The 23,562-nt window shown below is 41.8% G+C and overlaps 4 protein-coding genes and 1 long non-coding RNA gene across 5 annotated transcripts; 3 read left to right on the plus strand and 2 right to left on the minus strand.

Moving 5' to 3' along the window:
• The first annotated feature begins 606 nt into the window (after positions 1–606).
• Positions 607–1,302, plus strand: LOC134223148 (uncharacterized). Its single transcript, XM_062702288.1, has one exon. The coding sequence runs from the start codon at positions 607–609 to the stop codon at positions 1,300–1,302; it is 696 nt and encodes a 231-aa protein (XP_062558272.1).
• A 2,671-nt stretch (positions 1,303–3,973) lies between these two features.
• Positions 3,974–6,530, plus strand: LOC134227486 (uncharacterized). The gene is made up of 4 exons (XR_009983686.1): positions 3,974–4,183; positions 5,303–5,334; positions 6,207–6,366; positions 6,436–6,530. It is a non-coding gene; the product is annotated as an uncharacterized LOC134227486 (long non-coding RNA).
• A 7,149-nt stretch (positions 6,531–13,679) lies between these two features.
• LOC134227487 (histone acetyltransferase KAT8) lies at positions 13,680–15,692 on the plus strand. The gene is made up of 2 exons (XM_062709018.1): positions 13,680–13,963; positions 14,230–15,692. Exons 1-2 carry the CDS (start codon positions 13,820–13,822, stop codon positions 15,568–15,570), a joined length of 1,485 nt encoding a protein of 494 aa, XP_062565002.1. The 5' UTR covers positions 13,680–13,819; the 3' UTR covers positions 15,571–15,692.
• Positions 15,600–16,888, minus strand: LOC134227488 (haloacid dehalogenase-like hydrolase domain-containing protein 2). The gene is made up of 3 exons (XM_062709019.1): positions 16,683–16,888; positions 16,099–16,618; positions 15,600–15,904 (listed from the first exon to the last, which is right to left on the minus strand). Exons 1-3 carry the CDS (start codon positions 16,841–16,843, stop codon positions 15,734–15,736), a joined length of 852 nt encoding a protein of 283 aa, XP_062565003.1. The 5' UTR covers positions 16,844–16,888; the 3' UTR covers positions 15,600–15,733.
• Positions 16,889–19,240: 2,352 nt separating this feature from the next.
• Positions 19,241–20,185, minus strand: LOC134223150 (uncharacterized). The gene has a single exon (XM_062702289.1). It carries the CDS (start codon positions 20,183–20,185, stop codon positions 19,241–19,243), a length of 945 nt encoding a protein of 314 aa, XP_062558273.1.
• Between the last annotated feature and the right edge of the window lie 3,377 nt (positions 20,186–23,562).

The raw sequence follows: 23,562 nt of genomic DNA on the forward strand, positions 1-23,562 counted from the left end.
TGAGACGTATTATCAAGATATTCTAGTATTCGGTAACTGGTGGCTATGGCAGCTTAGCTAGGCTTGCGGATCCATCATATGGATGTAGTCACCGCCTTTTTGCAGGGAATTTTTTATGGAACAACCTGAGGGGTTTGTACAGAGTGATCCGGAGAAAGTTTGTCGACTGAGAAAGGCGCTGTATGGCTTAAAGCAAGCCAGTCGTGTATGGAACGTCAAATTGGACACGCAACTGAAACGGATCGGGATGAAGCGATCTAGTTATGATCCTTGTGTTTATTTCAAAACGGACGGGAAACGAATCATCATAATTGCAGTTTACGTGGACGACATGCTGTTGTTCTCAAACGATCTGGATTGCCTCGAAAATGTGAAATATGAACTTTCAACGAAGTTCCGTATGAAGGATTTGGGTGAAGCTCGGCAAGTTCTTGGAATGAGGATCACTAGAAAGGGTGGCGCTATCGGATTGGATCAACAGCGGTATACTGAGGAGCTACTTCAGAGGTTCAATATGGTGGACTGCAACCCAACATCGACGCCTGCCGAAGTGAACCTACGGCTTACGAAAGCAATGAGTCCAAAACAGAACAGGAGAAGGAAAGGATGCAAAATGTTCCTTACCGAGAGCTAGTAGGGGGATTGCAGTTCTTAGCTCAGTGTACTCGTCCGGACATCGCATACTCAGTGAACGCAGTGAGCAGTTTGTGCAGTAATCCGGGTGAAACGCACTGGACAGCAGCCAAGCGTATTCTAAGATATCTTCAAGGTACTAAATCAAAAGGATTGGTGTTTCGGAAGAAGGACAATGCATCGTTCGAAGGATTCAGTGATGCGGACTGGGGGAATGATCAAGATTCGAGACGCTCGGTCACAGGATATCTATTTCAGTTCGGGGATGGATCGGTTTCGTGGAGTAGCCGAAAGCAGCCGACTGTTGCGCTCTCTACTATGGAGGCCGAGTACATGGCTTTGTCAGCAGCATCACAGGAGGCACTATGGTGGCGCGGTTTTCGTTCGGAGTTGCTTGGCAGAAAGGAACCGATAACTATCCACTGTGATAACCGTAGTGCGATATGTCTTGCAGAAAAGGAGATTGGTTATTCACCGAGAAGTAAACACATTGATGTGCGTCATCATTTCGTCAGAGAACAGTTGGAGAACCGCACCATAGAGGTGAAGTACATTATGTCGGGTGACCAGAAGGCAGATGCGCTAACCAAGCCGGTCGCTGGACAACTAATGCCAGTTTTGGGATTTCTTAAATTCTCAGTTAAGGGGAGTGTTGTTCAGTGTAACTGATGAATTCAAATTAACTTGTAGTTGCCTAAATATAAATAAACGTGTATTTTCATTCGTATCAAACAAACCACAACAAACGGACGCGTTTTATTTCTGCTCTGCGAATTCCTATAGTGTGGATATAAGAAACATGTTTACCATATCATAGTTGAGAATTATTAACTCTCACATATAACTCTCAGGTTTGTGCCAGGTTTGAGCAAGTGCATGCAGAGAAGCAAAATGGCGTCTACACAAGAATTTTCATCGCAGATTGATCTTCCAGCTGAACTGCTCCAAATCTTTGAAGGTAAGATTAACAAAGTTTTTTTTATAATTCATATTTGTATATATATTTATATGGATTTCAGCAAACAATATCACTGTGGAAACGTTAGTGCACATTTCCCGAGACGAGCTCATTGGAGCACTTCAATCAAACGAAGCTGAATGGAATGTTGACGAAATCTTCCGCCGGATAACGGAGTGGCGAAGAACAAACGTGAGTATAACTTTGGAGATTGGTTCTTTTTTTTATCATTTCATCATATCTTGATATGTCTAAGTATTTCATAAATATAGGTACGGGGAATTTGTAACGACCTCAGTACAACGCTTTTCTGATAAGTCCTGCACGCAATGGAACGGATCGGCCGAATTTGGCAGTCACCATTCCGTTTTGTTGCGTTCGAGACTTTACTATGCAAAAAATTGGCTTAAAGCCTTTCAAATACATTTCACTGAAAAGCTTCTTTATTAGCTTATTTATTAATAATTTTGTTTTTTTGCTTCATTATACATATCATACAGGGATACGATCTTCTTACGTTCTCTGAAGTATACATAGAGGAATGGAACGGCTCATTGGAAGGCGAGGAAATATATACTGAACCATCAACTGAAACTGTAAAAAACATTGCGACTACGCCATATCCAGGCAGTGAAATTATCACAGAAGAATGCACTACAACTGATAGTTTTGCAGCTGGCCATATCAAAGCTGAGCGTGAATCAATTCTTCAAGATGGTAGTTTGGGACATGAAACCGTCGGTATCGAAAATCAGCCTGCACTCTGTAACACACCAGCACCTATAGCAGCATTGAGCTGTCCGGTAGCATCCGAAATAATCGACATCAAAGCGAATTTTCACAATCACCCCGAATACAAAGCAACCGATATTAGTAGCGAAGCGAATTTCATTCATCGGAATACATCCGTGCTTGTAGGAGATCTCAGCCACTCACAGTCATCCGAAAATCACAAGGCTCAATACGTTCCACGACAAATACTAGCGCCGGTAGGAAAACCCAGCTGTTCGCGATCAACCGATAAAATCCCACTAGTAGATCCCAACAATACTGGTTTCCAAAATCAATCCGTTTTACGCATCATACCAGTACCTGTAACACAATCAAGCTGTTCCACTGGAGCGGTAGACACCAATTTGCAAAATTACCAGGAAACCGAATCCATCGATATCGTTAACGTACTGCAATCGGTACCACCCAACACTTTAGCGCCTGAAGAAGAACCGAGCTGTTCACGACAAACCACAAAACTACAGAACAGGCCTGACTTTCAAAATCAATTAAACCTGAAAACATGTGGTAACGATATCCAAGCGCAAATCGTACCACGCAGCAAACCAGCACTTGTAGGAAGTTTGAGTAGCGTACGACCAACGGTATTAACTGAAATCGGTACTAATATCCAGGCGCATCCGAGACTCAGGACCGTCGAAATTGTTAGCGAAGTTCGATCCGCACCACGCAGCACAGTAGCATCTGTAGAAGAAATTGATCATCCACGATCAACCGAAACAATTGAAAACACACCTGGTTTCCAAAGTAAGCTGATAGTTGAAGACAGCGGTATCGCAAATTCAAATCGAATCACAGGAGGCCTTGTCCCATCACGAAGCACACCAGAGCCTACGGAAGAACCGAACGCTTTTAAATCAACCGAACAAGTATGTCAAACAAATAAGATCAAAGCTGTCCAACGATTCAGTGTGGATATACTGGTTCAAATACTAAACAAAACGGTCACGGGAAAGGATATTTTAAAACGAGGTGACCGAGGCCCTCTGTCTAACGAAAGTCAACGTGAGCTCGTTGCGATCATTGCCGATTACCATAACACCTTGGGCATTGCGATAAAGGAGGAAATTCTTCGTGACTATGGTGAAGCCATTGTAGCTAGATTCAGACAAGAAACATTGGTTTGTAATATTTATTGTTTCATCTATAGACTATTCCGACTAAGTGCTTCAGTACTTGATAAAGTATATACAGTATATATTGATGTTGAATTTTATTGATTCAAGTTTCATTTTATCAAGATACAGAATTCATAAAGCTGGTAGTCTGAAAAGGTTATTACTAGCATGGTCAACTAATGAAATTGGATTTTCCCTGTAATCCGTATGCTTACCTAAATTCTAATAAACCTACTACAGGGAACTAATTGTGAGATAAACCAATTTCACTAGTTAACCAATACGCTGTTCTACTGAATTGTGTATACGTATTCTAAAACCAACAAAACTTTATTTGTTTCAGGACACTTATTTTATACCACGAAGTGGAAGGCGTAAAAACCACGGTGGTAAACTCTACAGGAGAATAACGTACCTAAAACAAAGAATAAGTACGCGAGCCACCAGAGAAGAAGAACATTTACAAGGGAAAAAGCCGAAAGTTGACGAAACTGTTGTCAGAAACGCGGCTGTTGAAGCAGCAAAACTGTGGTTGGAAAGGAATTCTCGTCCATGGAGTACAGTATTGGACAAGTGGATTGAGTCTTTCGAAGACAGAAAACCCAGACTCTTGAATTCTAACAACGTTGATGAAATTCTCGCGAAACAGCGTCATTACTCAGACGAGCATGGATATCAGATCGTAAGTAAATATTTTTGTTCCGTATCAATATTTTCTTTATAATATCTAGGTACCTAAACACAATCAATTCGAATGATCAGCTCAGTTCAACTCATTTTTTGGTATACCCTTTATTTGAAATTTGAAAACAATGGATGAATAAATTATTTGTCTTATTTAAGCAAACCGCTTGATTTAAACAAGTACTGAATATTAGGGTGGTTCAAAAAAATGATTTTGCTCCACAGTGCTCATCTGATTCTTTATCATGTTCTGAGTGTCCTCTGAAAATTTGAGCTCATTTGTATTAAAACTGATTTAGCACAAGCGATTTCAAGTTTGCATGCAAATTAGTATAGGGAAATTTATTTTTTCAGTATACTGTAAATGACGCACAAGTTAAAAGAAAACCTACATAGCTTAAAGGAATAATCAACAGCATTCACCCAACGAAAACCGCATGTTGATTAATCACCCCAATAATTAGTAATCGATTTTAATACTGGTTGCGAATCTTTAGTCATGATCGTTAAACTTCTTTGAGGGCATCACTGAAATGTGCAGTGCAACATAGTAGCCTGAATTTGTGTGTGCTATCTTTCGCGCCACGAGCAGCAATGTTGCCTGTTGAGGAGTTATGCAATTAGCTCCAGAAAACCACGGTATAGATTAAATTCGATTACTAATTATTGGAACGACTAATTAAGATGCGGTTTTCACTGAGTGAAAGCTGTTGAGTATTTCTTTTAGCTATGTAGGTTTTCTTTTAACCTGCGCTTAATGGGAAAGTTTCATTAGCAGTATACTAGCATTCCTCTTTATAATATGCACCTCTTTTCGCCGAGCAGTCGAATCCATAATAAATATAACTCTGGGGCCACTGTGTCATCTTGATAAATAGCTGCAGTCTCATTGTTCCTGAAATGATAATCCAAAATTTAAACACTAAAAATTAGTTTATATATCTATTATTAAAGTTTAATATTTATATATCGTATTCCTCAATTTGATTTAAAACTTAAAACCCGCACAATCTGTATGCCATGGAGGAAAACATATTTTTCGTCAGCTGTGGTTGTATGATACAAATTCAGTCAGTATATTTTCAATTGTAAAATCGGATTTACTTACCTTTTCCAGCGACTCGGAAGTACACCTTGGTTTCCAATAAAGTAAGTTTTTAATTAGGATTAGGGTCTACGTTTTGGATATGATTGAGTTATTCACTAGTTTCGTTGAATTTGTCCTGATGTTTTATGTTTTGTTATGTTTTTATGTTCTGTGGTTGACTGGGACATGGAATGGACACAGAAAGTATACACTCAAAAAGAAATGCACGTGATTTCCAAGTAAACCAAACGTGAAAACCCGTCATGTAAAATAGAGTAAATATAAATTTATACTCTAAAATATAATATTTTATACTTTATACATTTGCGTAGCGTTTAACAGTTTTTATATAGAAGCATATTTAGTCTACCAGCTTTATCACTTGATAAAGTATCTTAGCAATAAAGTTTATGTCCTTCCATATCAAGTTACTCTCTTTCAAGTGATTAAACTCGTAGACTGAATTGGCGCTTTGATGTTGCATGAAAAAGAAGAAGCCGAAAGATGATAATCGAAAAAATCTCCACGGGAAAGCATACGAAGAAGTTTTTAGTACTCCTCTAAAAAAATCGAAATTCAATTTAATTAAAAACGATAAGCAGTTCGGGAGATTTTGGTCAATTTAATATTTTGTAGGTGGTCAATCGGCCATCGATGGCGCTTCCATCGATTTTGCTTGTGTTCGACATTTTTGGTTGCCGCACACCGTGATTTTAGCATTGGGTGACAATGTCTTCGTGGCGATGTTTTGATTGTATTTTGTTCTAAATGAGACGTCTGTTTCTTTGTGGTGTGAGTATCGTAACAGCGTCTTAAAGCTCTAAACAGTTAACAACTCGTTATCGAAGGTTTTAAAAAAAAAATAATGGAAGCATGAATAATTGGTTAAGAACAAACATTTGAAACATAATTAAATATTTTATTTTTGAAATAGGTTGAAATTGATTTCAAATTGCTGAAATTAGGCGAAGACAATTGTATTAACAAATGGAACCACTTGTTGCCAAAGATTATCCGGTATCTCGACCAACCCTTCAAAGACGACGTATCAGTGACGCTACTGAATTTAATAAAATCGCCAGATACGAACAAAGGTATATAATAAGTGATATTCTGCAACTTTATAAGATATTTACGAAACTTTTTTTTAATACATTTTTCAGATTCTACAATATCGGCTGTGCTCATCCTACTGAATAACGTTTTAAAACCAACTAAAGTAACTAAAACCTACAAGCCGTCGATATTATCAGCGCAGGAAGACATCATCTTTTTGCGGAAAGTGATCATCAAGTGGTGCAGAAAATCAACGATTTCAATGCAACGTATGAGTCACTAGGATTTCAATCGGTCCCAAAGTTGGTGTTCAGAGGCAAAGACGTTACATCGTTGAGTGGCAGATATGAGGTGCATTACAAATCTATTGTATACACACTTGACACTGCAGAAAGAGCAATCGATGTTTTGGTGAAACTAAGCTCAGTTTTTGGCCTAGAATATTCAAGAATTTGTCGACTAGTATGGTATTTTATTTGTTCGTTCATATATAATATTGCCGTACCAGAACAATATGAATGCATCAACAAGCTCAAACGGTTCTTATCGCAGCAGTAATATGTTCTCCTGCATGATAGAAAATTGCTCAGTCAATTGTATGCCAGTTTACACTTACTTAGATCATCTTACCTTAGTCCATAAGGTCCCAAGGAATTATAGATATGTATGTACATTTCCAAGATGTGTCCAAATACTGTCAAATTGGTACGTGTTCAAAAGACATGTATTGGGACACGTCGGTGACAATTTAGGTTTGCATCAAATGCTGAGTTTTCTGTCATTTAATGCCAACTATTACTGCCGCTTTTGTCGAAGGTCACGCGAAGAATGCCAGGTTGATGTCGAAGAGCATTGTATGTTTCTTAGAACTGTACAAAATTATGACAAAGATTTGAATCTGCAAAGACCATCGGAAACAGGCATCAGGAGTGACACAGCGTTCAACGAACTTCCTTCTTTTCATGCAGTAACAAATATCAGCGTTGACCCTATGCACGACTTTTTTTGTAATGGGGTTTGTAGTTTTGGCTTAACTGCTGTGATGAATTATTGTATTTACCAAAAAGGATTCATTTCGTTGAGCAAGTTTAATGCACAGAGAACAGTGTTTAGCAAAAATGCATTAGATTCATCACTTAGAAGAATGGGTGACATAACGGAAACATATTTATCCAGTCAGAAGTGTAAGAGTGTAGTTATTAGAGCTACTGCTAGTGAAATGAAGGCATTTGTTCACTATTTTCCATTGATAATGGGACCGTTTGTTCCTAAGAACGATGCAGTTTGGGAATTTTGCAAAATTCTTATAAAGTTGTCTGAGAAAATTCTCTCTCCAAGTTTCAGCGAAAAGGACATAATTGAACTAAACGAGCTTTGTAAAATGCACCACACACAATATCAAAATTTGTTCAATGAGTCACTCAAGCCAAAACAGCATTTTATTTGTCACTATGGATCGGTCATTAAAAGTAGTGGTAGTGTGAGTAAAATGATGAATTTTCGTTACGAGGCAAAGCACAAGGGTTTTAAGGATTATGCGCGACTAGTAACATCTCGTCAAAATATTTGTTTTACACTATGTATTAAAGCAGCGCTTCAATTTAGTAATGATTTATACAAGGAAACATTTTTCGATAATTCGTCTGAAACAAAAATATTACCATTCAATTTTGAAACCAAAGAATATTTTAGTTATGTTTCGCCACCATATCCAATTAAAATTAATGAAATTCAATGTACTGACGCTATAAAGTTCAAAGGAACTGAATTCAAAGTTGGCTCGTATGTTACTGTTACAGAGATACAAAGAGTTTCATTATTTGAAATTATTGATATTCTGGTAACTAAGGAAAATAATCCTTACATAGTAGGGCGGTTATGGCAGATAGGTGAATTCGATGATCATTTTCTAGCATACGAAGTAATTGACAAAACGAAACAATGTAATATTTTTAGTATTGTTGACGCTGATGGGCCACCATTAAATGTTCATAATGTTATAGATAAAATGCTGTTCCGTAAGAAGAAAGATTTTCTTTCGATGAATTTGTAATAAGAATAACTGTAATAAAATATTGTAAAATTTAGAGATTTCTTGTAAATTGTAAAATAAATACTAACAACGAATAAAGATTCAAAATAAACTAAACATTACAACAGAGAACTGCTTTTATAAGCAAGATTTTTACGTCGATGTGAAGCTTGTCGCTCCTTATTTATTTGGATAGTGTTGGCGAACCGTACAAGCGTTGCAGCGACGTAAGGAATTTTGTTTTAAAATTCTCACATTTTTTCAAAATTGAGCCTAGAAACGAAAAAAAACATATGAATATTAATTAGAAAAGCATTTAAATAGTATAGGCCTTCGGGTAATGATTGTTATAAATCCTAGACATAAAGTTTATTTGCGTCATCATAAATAGTTATAAGTTTATGCACATAGATTTGATTTGTTGTGGGTGTATTGTTGTTTATGTGGAGAGGTGCAATGCACACCTTGTCACTAGCAACATTGGTCGCCGCACCCATATGTGACCTTTGTCTGTATGTTGCCAATCCCCAGTAGCGCAACTGACAGACACCGACTCGACGCCATCGTCATTCTCGAAGAGCGAACCGTAGAGCAACAAAGTGTTTATTAATTACCTCTGTAATTCTTCTATAAATAAAAGTTCACGTTAAAGTAATCGCGAGTGCTTTCTTATTACTTTTACTCCCGAATCCCTTCGCTGGTTTTTCCACTGTGCTACCGTGATTGTCCGTCAGGTTTTGGTCCCAGTTGGACCGGGAGAAAAGTTGTGAATAACATTCGGCTGTGTAGAGCCATTTTGTTTGGTGTTCCACCTAAAGGGTGAAGAAAAAGAAGTGCACAATCGCGATCGGCCGCGTGCGAGAACGTAAACAAAAGTTTGTTCGGGCGAAAAGTGAAAATGGTTGACCCGCGTTTCTCGATTACCAAGCTTAATGGTACAAACTGGCAGACGTGGAAAGTCCGCCTTGAGAATCTGCTTTCCCGCGAAGATGTGTGGTACACAATCGAAGAAGCTGTTCCGGCAGTGAAAAGTGAGAAGTGGAAGACGGCCGACCGTCGCGCAAAGGCCACGCTGATGTTAATGATTGAAGATAATCAGCTTCCACTTGTTAAGAAATGTGCTCATGCTCGCGATGCGTTTGAAGCTTTGAGTGATTATCATGAGAAGAAAACACGATCGGTTCGTGTGTCTCTCTTGAAGAAACTGTGCGCGATGAATATGGCAGAACGCGGTGATCTTGAGCAGCATCTGCTTGAAGTTGACGAACTTTTCGAGCGGCTTGACGCAGCCGGCACCGAACTGGACAGTGATACGAAGATTTGTCTGCTTCTTAGAAGCCTTCCTCCTTCTTTCGATAATCTGGTTACGGCTCTCGACAGCCGTTCAGATGATGACATTTCGATGGATGTTGTCAAGTCCCGGCTGATGGATGAGTATCATCGCCGGCTGGAACGGGAAAGTGTGAGTGTCACAAAAACAGAAAAAGCGATGCGATCCGCGGAAAGCGCAAATAGTGAAAAGCGTGTATGCCACTTCTGTAAGAAGGCTGGCCACATCCGACGCAACTGTAGAAAGTTTCTGGCGTCGAAGAGAGACAGTGAAAGTGCGTCGAAATTCCGTAGGGAAGACAGTGTGAAAGCGAAGGCAGCTCAAAGTGATAGCAAAGGTGTCGCATTTGTGGTTGGCTCTGAGACGGCTTGCTGGATCATCGACAGCGGCGCCAGCGCGCATATGACGAACGATCGTTCGTTCTTCTTGGCGCTGAAGGAATTCGCTGGCGGCTGGATAACTCTGGCCGACGGTAAGAAGACACAGATAAAAGGTGAAGGTAGCGGTGTTCTCTATGGTGTTGACGGCGAAGAAGATGTTATGAAAATCGACATTAGTGAGGTGAAGTTTGTTCCTGGTCTGTCGACCAATTTGATCTCTGTTGCAAAGCTTGCACAGAAACAATTTAAAGTGTGTTTTGACGAAGAATTGTGTCGGATTGTCGATCCGAAAGGTGTCGTTGTAGCGACTGGATGTCGTTACGGCGGCTTGTACCGTCTGAAGCTTGCGGAGACTTCACTCAAGGTAACCACCGGACAACACAAGGAAAACTGTCAGCATCAGTGGCATCGGCGCCTGGGCCACCGTGACTGGGCGGGTGCTGAACGCTTAGTGAAGGAGAACCTTGCGACAGGCATGCAGGTAAGCGATTGTGGTTTGCGTATTATATGTGAATGTTGTTTGGAAGGGAAATCGTCTCGACCCCCCTTCCCTGCTGTTACTGAACGGAAATCGACTGGAATTTTGAACATCGTGCACACCGACCTGTGTGGCCCGATGAAGACCGCCACCCCTAGCGGTAACCGTTACGTCATGAATATCATCGATGATTTCAGTCGATTCACGGTTACATACCTCCTTAAGAACAAATCGGAAGCAGCTGAATCCATCAAGGAGTATGTAGAAGGTAATCCGCTCCGACGGTGGAGGGGAATTCGACAATAAGGACCTACGAATTTTCTGCCGAGTGGAAGGTATCAAGCCACAATGTACCACCCCATACACACCACAACAAAACGGTGTGGCTGAGCGTAAAACAGGTCGCTCACTGAGATGGCTACCTGTATGCTTCTCGATTCTGGACTCGAAAAGCGATTTTGGGGTGAAGCGACGCTTACCGCAACATACCTGCAAAACCGATTACCATCAAGATCCGTACAGAAAACACCATATGAACTCTGGTGGGGCAGAAAGCCGGAACTAAGTCACTTGAAAGTGTTCGGCACCGAAGCCTACGTGCACATCCCGGATGTGAAGCGAGGGAAAATGGAAGGCAAGGCGCGCAAGCTTACTTTTGTAGGCTATTCTATGGAGCATAAAGGCTACCGTTTTGTGGACCGGGAAACAGATCAAGTAACTGTGAGTCGAGACGCTAGATTCATAGAACTCGGCAATGGGTCAAACTCAGTGGAGTATCCGGTTTCAACCGAAGAGGACGAAATCAAGCTGCTGCCGTTTATGGAGAAGAAAGAAGACAGTGACAGTGAATCAGTGGTAGAAGATTCTGGAAGCGACGAATACTACCAAGCATCGGATAACGAAGCGCACCCCAAAGGCAACCGTCGATCAGCACGGCTAAACTGTGGTGCTGTCCCGAAGCGTTTCCACGATTTTGTTTTGGATTATGCCGTGGGCATCGCGGCATGTGCCGCCGAAGAACCGTCAAATTTTAGGGAAGCCATCCAGAAACCGGAATGGAGAAGCGCAATGGAGGATGAACTGGCCTCGCATCAACGAAACGGGACCTGGGAGCTCGTTCCACCACCACCCAAAGCACGAAAAATCGTGGGATCGCGGTGGGTGTTCAAGGTCAAACGCAACGAGCAAGACGAAGTCGTGAAATATAAAGCCCGGATTGTAGCTCAGGGCTACAACCAACAACAAGGAGTCGATTACGACCAAGTGTTTGCGCCGGTTACACGTCAAACGACTTTCCGAACATTTCTCGCATTGGCTGCTAAGCACAATATAGTTGTTCGGCACCTCGATGTAAAGACCGCGTATCTAAATGGGACTTTAGATGAGGAAATCCTGATGCGACAGCCTCCTGGCTGCGCAGTACCGTCCAAGGAGGAGTATGTTTGCCGACTCAAGCGAAGTATTTATGGTTTAAAACAATCGGCACGCTGCTGGCACCGACGACTCTTCGAAGTGTTGGCGAAGTTAGAATTCAAGTCATCAGGAGCAGATCCATGCTTGTACGTCAAAAGTGTTGGTACAACTAAAGTGTTTCTACTTGTTTATGTTGACGACATGCTGATAGGGTCCACCGATGAACGGGAAGTGGAACACCTATTTGATTCTCTGAAGGAAGAGTTCGAGCTTACTTGTCTTGGCGAAGTTCGACACTTTCTCGGAATGGAAGTACAGCGAGAAGATGGAGTTTACAGGATCAGGCTACAGAAGTATATAGAGAAGCTCATCTTACTGAATGGGATGGGACAAGCAAAAATTGCTAAATCCCCCATGGACCCTGGGTTCCTGAAATTGGCCGAATCCAGCGAAGCCTTCGAAGATTCAACGAAGTACAGGAGTCTCGTGGGAGGATTGTTATACCTTGCGGTAACTGCTCGGCCCGACATTGCCGCGTCAACTGCAATCCTTGGAAGGAAATTCAACGCTCCCGAAGAAGCTGATTGGACAGCTGCGAAACGCATCCTGCGTTATTTAAAAGCAACGGCAGATTACAGTCTGCAACTCGGAGGAACTCCAGATCAAATGTTACTCGGATATTCAGATTCGGATTGGGCTGGAGATGTTGGCAGTCGAAAGTCAACTTCCGGCTCGGTGTTCATGTTTGCTGGAGGAGTCATATCCTGGATGAGTCGCCGTCAAACATCTGTCACCCTTTCGTCTATGGAGGCGGAATACGTGGCACTCAGCGAGGCCTGTCAAGAAGCTGTATGGCTGAGACAACTCTTACGTGATTTCGGCGAAGAACAGAAATCTCCAACAGTGATGTGTGAGGACAATCAAGGCTGCCTGGCATTTGTCAAAACGGAGCGATCTAGTCGACGGTCAAAGCATATCGACACGAGGGAGAAATACGTAAAGGATTTGTGTGAGAAGCAGGAGATCAAGCTGGTCTACTGCCCAACCGACCAAATGACAGCAGATGTGATGACTAAGCCCTTGGGCCGAAGAAACACCAACTGTTTTGCGAATTATTGGGTCTCGCGAAGCACTAGTGACCCGGTAGTTTATTGAGGAGGAGTGTGGAGAGGTGCAATGCACACCTTGTCACTAGCAACATTGGTCGCCGCACCCATATGTGACCTTTGTCTGTATGTTGCCAATCCCCCGAGTAGCGCAACTGACAGACACCGACTCGACGCCATCGTCATTCTCGAAGAGCGAACCGTAGAGCAACAAAGTGTTTATTAATTACCTCTGTAATTCTTCTATAAATAAAAGTTCACGTTAAAGTAATCGCGAGTGCTTTCTTATTACTTTTACTCCCGAATCCCTTCGCTGGTTTTTCCACTGTGCTACCGTGATTGTCCGTCAGTTTATGCTCCTCAAACATAATATGTATTAGCCAAAGTTAATTGCAAAAATATGTAGTTTCACACATAACAGGTATGCGGAAAATTTCCTCGGTTTGACAGATAAAACTTCGGAAGAAAGTTCGGTTCGGAAGTCCTGACTTCCGAATTGTAAGTTGGTGCTACGCCGACAATACCAGGGATTCTTTTACTCGGGGTGCTATCACGCATCCGACTTCTGTCATAATATTTATATGTAATATTTGATGGCAGCACTGCTGTCATCGCTGGAAAAAGAAAAAGAACACTAACCTCACAAACAAACGCGAATGCAAATCGTCCATTTTCCATTATATTTTTTCGATACCATAAAAAGCTAGTGAAAATTGTGTTTGGCCGTACCAGTCTGGTTAAATCTGTTGGAAATGGTTACAACTAAAACGAATAAACTAAGCGAACCACAGGAAAAGGACGGAGAAATCGATCAGGTGAAGCAAAATCTAAAAGCCGGATCAGCGTCTTCCTCTTTTACAAACACCACGAAGGAGGCGTCTTCGGGTTCTTTTGAGGTAAATGGATTTATGTTTTGATAACAAAATTAAGACGGAGAAAAATAAAATTTGAATATAGTACCTATTAAAATCGGTATCTCCAACTCAGACTTAAATATCAATAGAAACGAAACAACATTTAGCTACCGCCTAAGTTAATATTCAGAAGTTTAGGAGCCTTCTGGAATTATTCTGCCGTTTCGTTTATAAAAATACTTCCTTTTCTTCAAGCTGATAATTACCAACAAGATGATTGCATGTGATTTCGATTTGTATCTTTACAGAGTATCAAAGGCGAAGATGGCGAGGACAAATTGGTCATTGGAGTGGAATATTTGGTGCAGCGCCAAGACGGATCATGGCATCCGGCCCAGTTGATTCAAAGCCGACAGAATCCATGTGATCCAAAGCAGCTAGAGTACTACATTCATTATGAGGGACTGAACCGTCGATTGGACCAGTGGGTCAGCAGGGAGCGGATTTCTAGTGCTGTAGCCGGAGGCGACAAAAAATCTGTAGGACTTTGTGCTCCTGTGGCTCAGGATTATAATGGAAAGAGTCCTCTGGTCAGTAGCGCGGGAAATGTAAAAGATTCTCCGAAAGTGGGAAAGCCCGCTGGAGATATTGATATTGTGGATGGTGATCCGGACAGAAAGATTACTCGTAATCAGAAAAGACGTCATGATGAGATTAATCATGTGCAGAAAACCTATGCCGATATGGATCCTACGACAGCAGCGTTGGAAAAGGAACACGAAGCCATTACCAAAGTAAAATACATTGACAAATTGCGATTTGGGAAGTTTGAAATTGATACATGGTACTTTTCTCCCTATCCGGAGGAGTACGGAAAAGTGGGCACACTTTACGTTTGCGAGTACTGCTTGAGATATATGCGGTTGGCTAAAACTCTGATGCATCATAAGGCATCATGCAACAGACGACAACCGCCAGGTAACGAGATTTATCGCAAAGGAACGGTATCAATTTTTGAGATCGATGGCAAAGATCATCGGTTCTATTGCCAGACTCTGTGTCTGATGGCAAAACTGTTTTTGGATCACAAAACACTGTATTACGATGTTGATCCCTTTTTCTTCTATGTACTGTGCGAGATCGATAAGGATGGTCAACATATTGTAGGATACTTCTCTAAGGAAAAAGAATCTCCAGAAGGAAACAACGTCGCTTGCATTTTGATTCTACCTCCCTACCAGCGTAAAGGATATGGGAAGCTTCTAATTGCTTTCAGTTACGAACTGTCACGTCGCGAAGGTATCGTTGGTAGCCCGGAAAAACCACTCTCCGATTTGGGACGATTGAGTTATCGTAGTTTCTGGGCATATACGTTGTTGGAGCTTATGAAGGATTATCGCACGACGACTATCAAGGAACTCAGTGAATTGTCCGGAATTACACAAGACGACATCATTTACACCCTACAGTCCATGAAAATGGTTAAATACTGGAAAGGGCAACACGTGATTTGCGTCACCGGGAAAGCGGTTCAGGAGCACTTGCAGTTGCCACAGTTTAAAAGGCCGAAGCTGATGATCGATTCCGCCTATCTAAAGTGGACTCCGCAGAAAAGAGCCATTCCTGTAAAGCAAGTAAAAAAGACGTAATTGTTTGGATGAAGAAAGTTTTGCATAAGTAAGTATGTTCCATGTTCTATTTTATCTGTATTTACTGCTCAACTATGTGTAGGTTGAAGTGCTGTAGAATATATCTTTGACCGCGGACAAAAGTCTCGATTTACTTTGAAAGAACAACCTTTTACATATTGCATTAAATTAACGTGTCACTTAAATGATCAACAACGGCACCGAAGTTTTTGAAGATACCACTGACTTTTGGAAGGGTATCCATTCCGTGTAGATCCGGTTGGTATTTTCCCGTTTCAACCAAAAATCCTTTCATTCCTATTGCCATAGCTCCGAGGCAGTCGTCATTTGTGTCCTGTCAAAAAATACAATTATAATGAAAAATTAAATAATAAAATTCGTATGCTATTGGTGGTTTATTGGTCGTCTCTTTTTACCCGGTGCCGAATATGGTTGAAGATTTAATACAAACTTTGCTAATAGAGAAACATCGACCATGAAGATAAGCTTCAATAGCCACAATAGATTTACAGATTATTTACTACTTACATCTCCTATCATAACGCATTCCTCTGGCTTCAAACCATCAGGCATAGCCGACCGGAAGAAGTACTCGTTCGGCTTTCCAATGCAAATACTTTTCAACCCGGTGCTATATTCCAAACCTTTCACGAAGCACCCGGGCCCTAGGGAAATGCCCTGCTTGGTTTTGTAGTATTTCCCCTCGTGAATCGCCACCAACCGGGCTGTTCCCCTGCTATTGTGCAGGATTCTGAATGCCTCGTTAATGTACTCGTATGAAAATCGCTCCGGCGCCAGGCCCACAACAACGGAGTCGTACTCTTTGGCGGGGTCGTTCAATGGGAAGTCTTTGCGGGCGTCGTCCGTCAGGATGTAATACGGATTGAGACCATTGCTCCGGACAAAATTGGATGCCGCTGTTAACGAGCTGTAGATTTCATTTTGCTCCAGCTGGAATCCAATTTTTACTAATCGAGCGTACAGCGATGATACGCTTTCTTTTGTTGTATTCGTAACAAATTTGACTGAAACTCCTCGTTCACGCAATCTTGAATAAAATTGAGGTTTAATTCTAGATTCAATTGATGCTTTAATGTATGTACGGTATGTACCTTTTAAGTGCGTCCACAGCGCCATCCGTAGGTTGATCATCTACGTGGAGTGTTCCACTTAAATCTATTAGGGCAGCCTTTACAGGAACCATGTGAGTTTTTGTAACAAAATTTCGAAGTTTTAGACCGGTTTTAATAGACAAGAAATAAAAGCGACTCATATGTAACTACTGTTTTGATCTTGTGTACAGACCAAATTTTTTTTCTTTGTATTGTAGGTGTTTATACATAAAACACATTTTATATACCATACTTTGATAGGTGAGGTTTGCTTCATACCTATACAAACAAAATTTCATTACGTACGTTTGTTTTGAATACAATGCCGGCTCTATTCGTAAGGGAGAGTGGCTTCAAAATTAGAATAATGTTAGAGTAGTGTTATGTTGGTAAAAAGTAATGTTGATAAAAAAAAACCTAAATAATCCACCTAGTGGTGATGATGCCTTTCACGCTCGTTCAAAAAGGTTGAGAAACATATAAGAAAAGTCTAAATATTAGTGTTCTGGATGGATAGGACTTATTTTTCACATTTGGACTTATTTTTTATATTCGTTTGAGAGTTTTTGAGTGAGTGAGTTTTTTTTATCACGGTATTTGTCTATAAAAATAAATAATTTGGCCATAACTTATGAGCCCACAGTGCGATCGGGACGATTTTTTATAGGAATATATGAGACAGAATTCTTCTTCGAATGTAACTTGTTGCAAGAAAATTGGTTAAAGTTAAATGAATGAGACTTTTTTGCCCACACACATACACACAGACATTACCTTAATCGAGCTGAATCAATTGGTATATATAACACAATAGGTCTGTTTTTGGAGCGAATATATAGCCTTCACGTATACTTTGCGAAGAATGAACCACGAGCTTTCCCAGCTCTGCGGCGAACCTAGTATCCAGAAGGTAGCTAAAGCCGGAAGGGTACGATGGGCAGGGCATGTTGCAAGAATGCCGGACAGCAACCCTGCAAAGATGGTGTTCGCTTCCGATCCGGCAGGTACGAGACGGCGTGGAGCACAGCGAGCGAGGTGGGCAAACCAGGTGCAAAACGACTTGGCGAGCGTGGGACGCATTCGAGGATGGAGAGATGCGGCCTCGAACCGTGTATTGTGGCGTCAAATTTTTGATTCAGTGTTATCTGTTTAGATGCAAACTAAATAAATTAATATTATTATGATTGGTCCTGACAAATTTTCCTCAGGATATCCTTAAAATTTGAAAACGAATATATATATATTTATATATATTAAATTCGACTCTTTTTTTAAATTTATGTTACACAAATAAAATTATGTTCATGAGTTTGATCATCAGTCATTTAGATTGTGCCTTTTTATTCAGATTTTAATAGCATTTATTTGTCTATTTAATTTTGATAGGACTAAAAAAAGGTAACACTCGTCGTATTTTTAGAGCCTCCAGATCCAATTAATACATCAGATGCTCTGACGACAGTAGTCTTGGAAATGAATTCAAATTGTTGCTCCCATATGCGTATCTATGTCATAATTGCGCACAGGTTATATTTTGATACTCGAAGATTATTTTTAGAGACATCGCATCTCACGATATGCTGTACAGGGGAATAAAGAACAAGAAAGGCGAAGCCACGTTTTTTTATTTAATCCTATTATAAAATTAAAATCACAACATTTGATGCTGATTATTTCTACCCTTGATAATCAATGATTTGATTAATTAAAGCCTAATAAGCGGTCATAATCTTTATACTATTTTCTACTACCATGGGTTCCCAAACTGTGGGTCACGACCCCTAATGTTTTCCTCATGTCTGTGAATTGTGAAGACACCTGTCCAACGATAGCTCAAAACGCGTTTGGAATGGAGTTTATTTCTCGGATTGAAAATTAAACGTGACCGTCGTGTACAATGATTATTTATTAATCTCCTCTTTTTCGATACAGTGATGCCAGAACTCCAATATTATTTTAATTACACCGAGAAAGTTTTCAATTTAAAATTTATGTGTCTATTTTGCAGTTAATCCTCGGGTGTGCAAACAAGTCAAACTCGTTCATTCACCCCCCGTTGAGTCGGCAGACTCAACCGAAGGCAACACAGCGATCTTTGTCACCGATCGCTTGAACTCCCCGGATCCAGTCTTGACGGTGACCACTCTAACTGCTCCATCTCGTCCTGGATGAGTCGCAATGATGCGACCGCGACGCCAATGTTGAGGTGGTAGATTTTCGTCTAGAAGCAACACCAAAGCACCGATTCTGTAGTTTTGACGTTCCCGGTGTGCCATTTCTGTCTTGTCTGGAGATGGTGAAGGTACTCGGATGACCATCTTCCCCACAAGTGTTGCATCATCTGCTGAAGGTGTTCGTATCTGCTGAGTCTTCCTTCGTTTTCGTTGGTATAAGAGGGCTGAGGAAGTGCTATCGCTGACCGGCCGATGAGAAAATGGGATGGCGTTAAAATTGCAGTATCATTCGGGTCGTCCGAGAGCGGGCACAATGGACGAGAATTTAATATTGCCTCAGTTTGTGCCAAGAACGTAATCATTTCCTCGAACGTTAGTCGTGTTTCACCGATAACTCGTTTGAAGTGAAACTTCATAGATTTTACACCGGCTTCCCACACTCCCCAAAGGGTGGACTTCGTGGGGAATGAAATGCCAACGTATACCCTTCACTGAGCAAAATTTGGCCAGCTTCCGCTGATGTAATTCGTCTTCGAAAAGTTGTCGTAGAGCTGCTAATTCGTGGTTCGCTCCCACGAACGATGTACCGTTGTCCGAAAACACATCACAGGGCAATCCACGGCGGCTGGAAAAACGATATAGGATTGCGATAAAGTGTTCAGTTGTCACGCTTGATACAAACTCCATGTGAATTGCCTTAACTGCCAAACAGATAAAAATCAGTACGTATGCCTTGTATGTCTTCGGACTTCTTGGGCTTAGTCTCAGCAAAAAGGGTCCCGCATAGTCAACACCCACCTTAGAAAATACAGGCGCCGGATTGACGCGTGATTCGGGTAGATTTCCCATGAGTTGACTGCCCAGGACAGGACGATGTTTGGCGCAAAGTTGACACGATGCTATGATCTTCTTAATTTGCGTTTTGACACGCAGCGGCCAATAACGTTCACGTACGATAGCTAACAATCCGTTAGGGCCAACATGCGAATGCTCTTCGTGGAGTCTTCTTAGCAGAATTACCGTTATATGGTGCTTCTCAGGTAATAGCACCTGATGTTTCCCATCGTATGGTATGGCAGAATACTTGAGCCGGCCTCCGACTCGAATCAGTCCATCCTCTGCCACAAACGGTGCAAGGTTGCTGAGATTGTGGCGTTTGAGAGGCGTGTGTTGAAGGATGCGCAGAAGATCGCCAAATACCTCCTCCTGCAGGATACGTAGAATTGTTCTCTCGGCAACAAACATTTCATCTGCTGTTATCGGTGTGCTCAATAGTTGACTGCGTCTTGGAGTTATAAATCGCCGGACATATACCCAAGCTCTTATCATTTTGCGGTAGTGGCTTACCCTATTAAGTTGCACTTTGGATCGGGCACTAGTAGCTGTTAAAACCCTTACTTGCTTTAGCTCCGGTATAGCTGATTCATCCAGTGGGTCAGGAACGATTGTGTCTACAAGCGGTTGTGACAGCCATGGTGATCCGGTCCACCAAAGACTGTTTTCAACAAACCCTCCGGATACTCCCCTCTGGATATAATATCGGCTGGGTTGCATTCCGACCGCACATAATGCCATTGGTTGACATTCGTCATTTCTAAAATCGCTGCCACACGGTTGGCAACAAATACGTTCAATGCTGTCGGAGGTTTTTTAAGCCAACATAAAACAATCTGGGAATCACACCAATATTTCACCTCATCGAACTGAACATTCATCGATGATACTATTTTGTCTGCCAGTTCCACAAGTAGCCGTGCACCGCAGAGCTCTAATCTCGGGATCGTTAACGATTTCAAGGGCGCTACCCGTGATTTACTTGCGACTAGGCCAACGGTGACCGTTCCATCCTTGGCGATAGTCCTAATATACAGCACCGCTCCATACGCACGCAATGATGCATCTAAGAAGCCGTGTAATTCGACTCTTGCTGAACCTGCTGATACCACTAGACGCCGCTTACGAATCTGGTTGACATACGATAGCTGTTCCTGGAATCTTCTCCAATTCTGCAACAACTCTTCAGGCAGTATTTCATCCCAGTCTAAACCCAGACGCCATATATCTTGCATGAGCAACTTGGCCGCAGTGATGGTGGGACCAATAAACCCAAGTGGGTCGAACAATCGTCCAATGTCCGACAAAACAGCTCGCTTCGTTATCGACATCCTATATTCTGATTGGTTAAAGTGAAATCCGAAATAATCATCCGTTGGATTCAGATGAGCCCCAATGCCTTAATGTTTACACCAGTTTCTTGGAAGTTAACTTGTTTCTCATGTAGGTGTTCCGGTATCGCGTCAAGTACTTCAGCGCTATTAGAACAGAACTTATGGACTCCGAACCCACCCTTCGATAGTAATGCTGAAAACTGATGATAAATCTTGACAACATCTTCGATGGACTCTCCACCTTTAGGAAGTCATCGATATAACTGTTTTTCTCTATAACGTCCGCAGCTATAGGGAATGCTTTTCATGCGTCCTTCGTCAACTGCAGGAGTACTCGCGTGGCATGATGAGGTAAACTTGCGACCCCATACGTCACCGTTTGAAGCTCAAAAGTTATTTTCTCTCCATTGATTCCACCATAAAATCCTTTGAAAGCGACATTCTTCTGGACACATTCGAATCTAGCGGTACATCTTGGGGATGTCCGCCGTCAGAACCACCTTGTGTTTACAGAAACGCAAGATTATCGTCAGCAGGTCACTCTGTACAGTAGGACCCACTGAAACTGCATCGTTGAGCGAAATACCTGATGTGGTTTTCGCTGATGCGTCAAAGACAACGCGGGTTTTCGTAGTCGAACTGGTCGCCTTGTAGACTGCGTGATGTGGAATGTAGTATCCACTCAAATATGCGCCTTGCACTTCCTTCATGTGTCCTAGTTGTTCATATTCGGCCATGAATTGTTCATATTGCTCACTCCTTTCCGGATTCCTATCCAACGCAGCCTTCAATCGATCGAAGCGTTTCTTAGCAACTTTGTAGGATTCACCAAGCTTATCCTTGAGTTCGTTGAAAGGTAGTGGTATTTGATAACGACCCTGCTCATCCCAGTATGGGTTTGGTTGAAATGTTCTTCCACATCAGCCTCCGTTTTAGTGAACAGATCCTTTGTTGGAACGGATTCGACTTCCCAAAACCTTGTTAGTGTTTGGTTAAGTTCATCAAAACGATTGAATTGACAGACACGAAAGAGTTGTTGCAACCTTTGTGTATGAACTGAACCCCCTACAACCCAGCCCAGCTGAGTCTCCACCAATACTGCAGAACTATTTCCAAGTTTTACTCGACCGCCCTTTAAGAGGTCAAAGAATATTTCATTTCCAAGAATCAGGGCGATTTCGCCTGGAGTGTAGAACGAGTGGTCAGCTAGCGGTAAAGTGGATGGCAGAGACAAAGGTGGTAACATTTATTTCAACAGCTGGTATGTTGGACGTGACTCGAGGTACAACCAAAAAGTCTAAATCGTATTGCAGATAGGTACCGAAACGAGGATGGATCGTAGTTGACACCAGATATTTGACGTTGGTTTGAATATCATTTAGACCATTGATCAGGAGATCAATTCGTTCCATTTTAATTTAAGCTGTCTGGCCAACCTTTCCGTAATAATGTGGCTATCAGAGCCGGAATCTAGCAAGGCTCGAGATTTGATGATACTTCCTCCGTTGCCTATCACCAAAACTTCCGCTGTAGATAGCAGCACATGCCTCTTGACTGTTGTGGTGTGACCGCACAACGTACTAGCACTCTGTGGATCTGGAACGTTCGCGTCTTTGAGCTGAGACCGATCCGGTGCAGGCTGCCGCAGAGTGTTCTGATCTGCATCCTTCGTCGTATTCGTAGTACTGGAACCAACCGCGTTGCTACTAGAGTGTAATAAACTATGGTGTTTACGGCGACAACCGTGAGCCTTGTAGACTTGGTGCTAATGAAAATCAATGACACAGTGAGTGCCCTTCGGGCAGTTGTAGCACAGATTGGATTTCACAACTATCGCCTTCCGCTCCGATATGGACTGGTTTTGAAACTTGGAACATCGATAGATTGAATGGTCAGCCTTGCAACAGGGACAACTTTCCCTGGTAGTTTGGACAAAAGACTTTGAGACATTTTGCGAAGTAGGGCGCTGACTAAACGTTTGCCGTTGCTTAGATTGAACCGCTACCTGCTGAGGTCCTTGGTGTTGTGAGTGACTAGTCCGCACCAGAACACGTCCCCGTTCCCGAAGAAATTCAATAAACTTACTAAAAACGGGTAAGTCTCCTGACTCTAACTGCAATTCCCATTGCTTTTGAGATTCTCTATCCAACTTTTTGTACAATTGACAAGGAACAGCTCCGCCAGTCCCTCGACCTTGAATCCATGGCCGCTCAGAGCTTCCGTGTGTTTGGTGGAAATATCAACAAGTTTAGTAATAGACTTACCTCGGTTGTCTTTGGTTACCATAGGGATGTCGAGGATAGCATCAATATGCGTATCCATAATCAAACGCTTATCTTCGTATGCGTTCTCCAGTATGTTCCAGGCAAGGTTATAGTCATTACTGTTGATGACTTCCTGATCAATTTTATCTTTTGCATCTCCATCTAGTGAATTCCTCAGATGCAGAATTTTCATTGCAGGAGTTTCCTGTGGATATTTACTCATTATGCTTTGGAATAGGCTTTTAAAGCTGTACCAATTCACAGGATCTCCATT

This window comes from Armigeres subalbatus, chromosome 3 (genome assembly GCF_024139115.2).
Source record: "Armigeres subalbatus isolate Guangzhou_Male chromosome 3, GZ_Asu_2, whole genome shotgun sequence".
Taxonomy (NCBI): domain Eukaryota; kingdom Metazoa; phylum Arthropoda; class Insecta; order Diptera; family Culicidae; genus Armigeres; species Armigeres subalbatus.